At 52.4% G+C, this 5,861-nt stretch overlaps 1 protein-coding gene across 1 annotated transcript; it reads right to left on the bottom strand.

Annotated features, from left to right (window-relative positions):
• Positions 1-1,159: 1,159 nt before the first annotated feature.
• Positions 1,160-5,408, bottom strand: LOC125536582 (putative protein phosphatase 2C 64). Its single transcript, XM_048699821.2, has 5 exons — positions 4,893-5,408; positions 4,516-4,788; positions 4,251-4,371; positions 3,948-4,171; positions 1,160-1,906 (listed from the first exon to the last, which is right to left on the bottom strand). The coding sequence occupies exons 1-5, from the start codon at positions 5,112-5,114 to the stop codon at positions 1,451-1,453; spliced, it is 1,296 nt and encodes a 431-aa protein (XP_048555778.1). The 5' UTR covers positions 5,115-5,408; the 3' UTR covers positions 1,160-1,450.
• Between the last annotated feature and the right edge of the window lie 453 nt (positions 5,409-5,861).

Below are 5,861 nucleotides of genomic sequence, written 5' to 3'. Positions count from 1 at the left end.
AGAGTACTTGTAATATAATCTTTCTCCGTTTGCAGGGTGCAGGTTTGAGAAGTTGCTCCGCATCCAATCCATGCGCGTAGCGTGTCCACACCCGGCAGATCCAGCCATCGCTCTCCACGTACACTGCAAGACGACGGCTACGTAACGTAACGTACGATCGCCCCGTTTGACGTGTGAACAGTGTGGCTACGTGCGTGCGAACTGTAGGTTTCGGTGCTATCTCACGAGCAGTCAGCGACACAAGGGACACGCAGAATCGACGTCCAGTGACAGGTGCTCCTGGATGGTGTGGCTCGTCGCCGGATAGCCTGTCCTGTCCTCCCCGGTAGCACTAGTACTCATCATGGAAGTGCCGGCCGAGTACCGACTCGACTCGTCCAGCCCACTCCACCCGCGACAGGCCGGCCACCGCCTCCCAACAATTATTGCGTGGCGCCACGGAGCACCGCAGAGCAACAGGGCGCCAGGGTCTTCTTGCCCTGCAAACGCAAAGTCTCAAACCATCGCACAGCCACAGCAGCTCAATCAGCCAAATCTTCAAGGTGACGGCGAGGGCTCAGGCCCATGCGGGCATGCTGGAAAATGTCGCGGGCCCAGAAATTCTTGGGTGGGTCAGGTCACGCTGATTCGATTCCTAGCATCACCAACACGACCGGCAACCGGCCGAGAACTAGAACTAGTGCGGCAGAAGAGTTTCTGTTTCTTGACCACGACACGAGTGCTCCATTCTCCGTTTCTCTTTTGTTCTGCGACCTGCACACCGGGGGTCACCAAAAGGGACCAAGGATCACAAATCCCATCTTTTTTCAAGAAAATGCGCCAGGTACGTACTTGCCAGCATCATATTCACACCGGGGTGACGCCAGTTCCTTCCTCGTCGACATGATGGCAAAACCGAAAGGAAGAAACACGTGTCTAAGAAAAGGCATAGTAAACGGCTAGCAAACCCGACACAGCGCATTGCCTTCTGTTCTGTCAACAAAAGCTACAAAGCCAAGTGCCGGCCGGGGAATTTACAAGTCACCCGACAATGATATTATCCCAGATGCCTGGGGCCTGGCATGCTCCACGCCCACTGTGCTCTGCTCAGGATCGTCGCTTTGCCCGATTTAACCCAGCAAAACTGCACATTTGAAACAAAAGGCATATGCAATATTGATTTTCGTCCTCGAGGCGCGCCCCCCAATCTTCATAAATAATCGAGCGACACCCGAAAAATGTGAGCCTTTTGTCATTCAAGATATACAGTTTTGGTGGGGTAAAAAGGGGCAACAGCTCGAATTCCAAGCACAGCAACGGAAGGCTTGCCAGGCAGTGAAGCACAACAGCAAATCAGAAGCCTGTTCCATTTCTACAATTTTCCCTGAAACAACTGACCACTACCCTAAACGCAGAGCAACAAACAACAAGGGGGGAGAGAAGAATACTAGAATGGTGGGACGGCTCGTCGTCAACTGACCGCCTTCTCCTCGGAGAACCTGGGAAGCTGAACGAGCGAGTTCACCCGCGTCACCCCATCGAGGCCCGACCAGTTGTGATCGTCGGCTCCACCGGAAACCTTGGCGTCTGCGCCCGCCAAGGCTTTCTCCTGAGCACTCCCCGGGACTGTCCTAACTGTGAAATTGCGAGTTAAGGCGGGCTCCTGTTGCTCCTGCGCTTCGTTAGGGTCTGCGACTGAATCATCCTCGATGCTGATGTTATCCATGGACGCGGTCGAATCACGCTCATGGTCCATTTTGCCATCCAAATATAAGCAAACGACCGCGCAGTCGTCGGTCCGGGATGTTGGGTACTTGGTTTTCCATTCACGGTTAGCTGCCTCGACAAGAGTCCTTGCCGCCTTTGACCGACTTGGGGACGAGGACACTATGTCGACAGCCTCTTGGTTGCTTAGGACATCCCAGACCTGCATGATTTCCATCGGTGCAATCTAGTCAGACATATATATAATGCCAATCAAGTATGTATTCAGCTTGTATGTCTTCCTGAAGTACAACTATAAAGAAACAAAGGAGATGCGCCGCACAAGAGAAGATGACAGGACACAAATGGAAAACTCTAAAAGGCATTGATAATTAAGTAGGCCAAATATCGAAAGGGGACCCAAAAAAGGATTGTTTGTAGTTAGCAACTGCTGTATAACAATTGGGAAGACAATGACTGATGATCGACATGATTATCTGTTTGTTAAAATATCATTTTTAGTGAACATTCCATCGGTAGAATTGACAACTCTTCCACGCAAACTACAATCATTAAGCAACGCTTACAAAGGTGAACAGAAGACAACATCTTGCTTTTGGTACCGTACATTGTTTATATTTGACACTAACATCCCTTTTAGTGCATAAAATGAGAGGGGGAGGGGGCTCAGCAAAAGGTGTCTTCAAGATTAAGCGGAGGGAACTTTTAACATGGTGAGCTTGCTATCATGTTTTTTTCTCTTCGAAAAGGAGGATAATATCCTGCCTCTGCACTGATTCATGCAGAGTCATAAGTTTGCTATCATGTAGTTCATCAAACGTCAAAATGCACACTGTCTCCTAGATAGCATGCGCATTAGCGCTATAACTGGCATAGAAAAATAAACATAACGTCATATGCACTGAACACAGCAAGGAAAAAAAAAGAGGAAAAATCAGCACCAGAGTAAATGCTGTCCCATAGAACCCCAAGCGATATGCAATGAAGTAGCAGCCCCACGACTACTCCCTCAACCACAGTGGCCGTCCATGGTGCACACTTAAAACTTTGATGGGTCGCGACACATTATAAGGTGGCCTCTGTGAGTTACTAGATGCCTTTTCTTTCAAAAGGAGGTTGAAACCTCCGGCCTCTGCATCATTGTGATGCACGCAGCCGTTCTTATTAATTATTAAGCAGAGTACATAACGAAGCAACCACATATGAACCATTACAAGATATGAAAAAAAAACACCTACAACTAACTCGATTTCTTCCGCAGCAATGCCTTCAAAGTTACTAGATGCGTACACCGTTAAATGTAATGTTAATTATAGAAATGTGCTGACATCTGAACCTTAATTTGGTGGAATCAAAAGAGAGCAAGCAAAGCCAGCCCCCTAACACCACAAAAATGAAGCACAGAGTCTCCCGAGAATTTATAAGTATTGTCAAATTATCCATTTTTAAGTGATTGACAAATCATCAAGTTAATGAACTAAGAAAATGGCAGAAGTTCAGAACTAAAAAAACCAAACAGGGAGTCATGGATCATAAGAATTTTATTAGTACATACTAAGTATTATTAGTACGAACCGGTCCGCTGGAAATCGACATTATTCAGATGCATCGAATCTTAAGAAGGAAAGAAGCTATGGATCAAAAGAATATCAATTCTATCTCATGCAATGAGCAGTCACTCGCCACACCCAGTTCTCTAACTGCTCATGATGTCGCCACAGCGATTAAACCAATTAGTCCTGCCAAGTTGAACTTGGATTAAGATATAAGAGTTGAAGTACAGCAGATGACAACAGGCGGGTGACGATGCAGCAAAGAAGTGTGTTAAGCTGGCTAATCATTATCTATGCAGCAAGTCACAAAGGCACAGATGGTGGAAATTAATATCATCGCCCCTGTCACCATGACAGTTTAGCAACCAATACGGAAAGCTGGAGCATTTTGAAGTCAAAAGGACTGGATCGCCCGTATATAGTACTATCATTCTTAGGGTTCTTGGAGCTTCTACCAGACGCCCTGGATGTTCAAGGCCCGCCATGTGAGACTAATCAGTGCATCGCGAACGCGAAAGTGTGACAGATTGACATTACACCGCGACTAATTTAAGTAGCTCCGACAACAGGAAAGTGGCAAGATTTTGCTGGGACAGACTCAGATATTGCACGGGCACATAGGAATGACCAACAACCATGTATTATAGGACAGAGAAATGGGAGAAAGGAGTGAAAGATGTGTGTAATTACCCCGTCGGATGCGAGGATGACGAACTGGTCCTTGTCCGTGAGAGGCCAGTGGAAGAAGTCCGGCACCGAGATGACGCCGTAGTCCTTGAGGCAGAAGTCCCCGAACGCCCGCGCCATGGCCAGGCCCGGCGCGTCGTCGAACGGAAGCCACACCCTCGGCACCTCCGGCTCGTCCTGCAGCGCGAACACCCTGCCCCTGCACTTCTTGATCCGCTCCGCCTCGCCTGACATCGCAGACCGCTGGTGTCAACACAGAAAGTCCCAGGACCAAAATGGCTGAATTAATTGTGTGTAGTGGCGTACTGGGGACGTCGGGCTTGAGGTCAACGGTGAGCTGCACGGCCGCCATGCCGCCGGCGGCGGCGTCTCTGGAGCCTAGGACGGCGCGCGAGTCCCCGATGTTGGCCATGTAAAGGTCCGTGCCCTGCGTGCAGAGACCGCCAGTGAGTAGACGCGCACGGACAAAGAGGGGGTCAGAACTAAAACAAGTGATTTGACATTTCTGCTCGGACGGGACGCGGGAGAGATGTATCATGGTATGTGAATGTCCGGCGGCAGTGCCACGTACGAGCTTGAGGACGGTGACGGCGGTGCTGCCGCTGCAGAAGCTGTCGAGGGCGGGGTGGGAGCGGAGGTCCTTGTCCATGGCCTTGTAGGCGCGCGCGAAGGCCTTCCTCCAGGCGGCGGCCGGCATGTCGAGCCCGGTCTTGGGCGAGGCGCGCGCGGCGGACATGAGCCTGAGCGGCAGCGAGTCCCGCACCCTGCGCGCCACCAGGTGGCCGTGCGGCCCGTGGCCGTCGAACACCCCGCACAACACGCCGTCCTCCTCCCCGCCGAACCCCTGCCACAAACAAACACGCACCGGATCAACCTAATCGCCTCGAAATGGGAGGCGGAGAGGAGGGGCGGAGGGGGAGCGATTCTCGGGGTGGTTTGTTAGCTTACATCCCAGATGAGCATGGCGTCCTGGTTGATCCCCTTGCGGCCCTGCTGCGTGAAGACGGAGGCGGTGCGGCTGCGGCCGTCGTTGGAGAAGATCCGGCCGGGGACCGTCCCCAGCTGGTCCTCCCGCGGCGCCTTCCACCTCCTCCGCCGCCTCTTCCCGTCCTCGCCGGCCGCGCCGGCCGCCGTGACCGCCGTGTCCCCCCTCGCCGCGCAGTTCCCCATCGCGCACCAGCAATGCCAGCCAGCAAGAAACGCGCCGCAAGAGCTTGCCGGCGCCCGGTGCAAGAGGGAAGAAGGATTCTTTCTTGTTGCTTGTCTCAGGAGGAGCCGGGAGTCGCAGATGCGGCACTCAACATGGGCACGAAAAGTCAAGGCGGCCCCGTCATCCCATGGACGAGGCGAGAGGAGAGAAACGAGCGAGGTCGGGACGGAGGGTTGCTTATTTATTGCGCTGCGGCAGTGACACACACGCACACGCGCACGCACGCCGAGAGGCAGGCAGACAGCCACCTCCGTCCAGTCCTCCGGGCGGCAGGCGCACGGAGGGAGAGGCCCCTGGTTGATGGCGTGCGACGGCGTGGGCGCTCCCGACACGCCCACGACGACCTCACTGCTAGTAGCTGCTCTGTTGTTTTACTCCCACGTAACGTACCACCTTTCCTGATTAACTAGGCCGCGGCAGGTAATGTACCGCGAGGAGCTGAGCTTTGTTTACTGACGGGTCGCGAGCTGCGAGGAATAAACAAGCGGCGAGCGGCGGCGATGGTCAGAGCGGGCGGGCATCGAACGGATCACCGATGTGGTGGTAGTAGTAGTATATCAATCAACTACTACTCCCTCCGTAATCACAGAGATTCGTTCAAGCGTTCATTTCCGGCAGGTAATTACGACTTGCTGTCACCCGTGACCTTCCTCAACAGCGACGTGATCCAAATCCAAAAGGATTATTATTAACTGTATATATACGTA

The sequence above is a fragment of the Triticum urartu genome, chromosome 2A (genome assembly GCF_056163025.1).
Source record: "Triticum urartu cultivar PI428250 chromosome 2A, HENAU_Tu73, whole genome shotgun sequence".
NCBI classification, from domain to species: Eukaryota; Viridiplantae; Streptophyta; class Magnoliopsida; order Poales; family Poaceae; genus Triticum; species Triticum urartu.
This window is presented reverse-complemented; position numbering and strand designations above follow the sequence as displayed.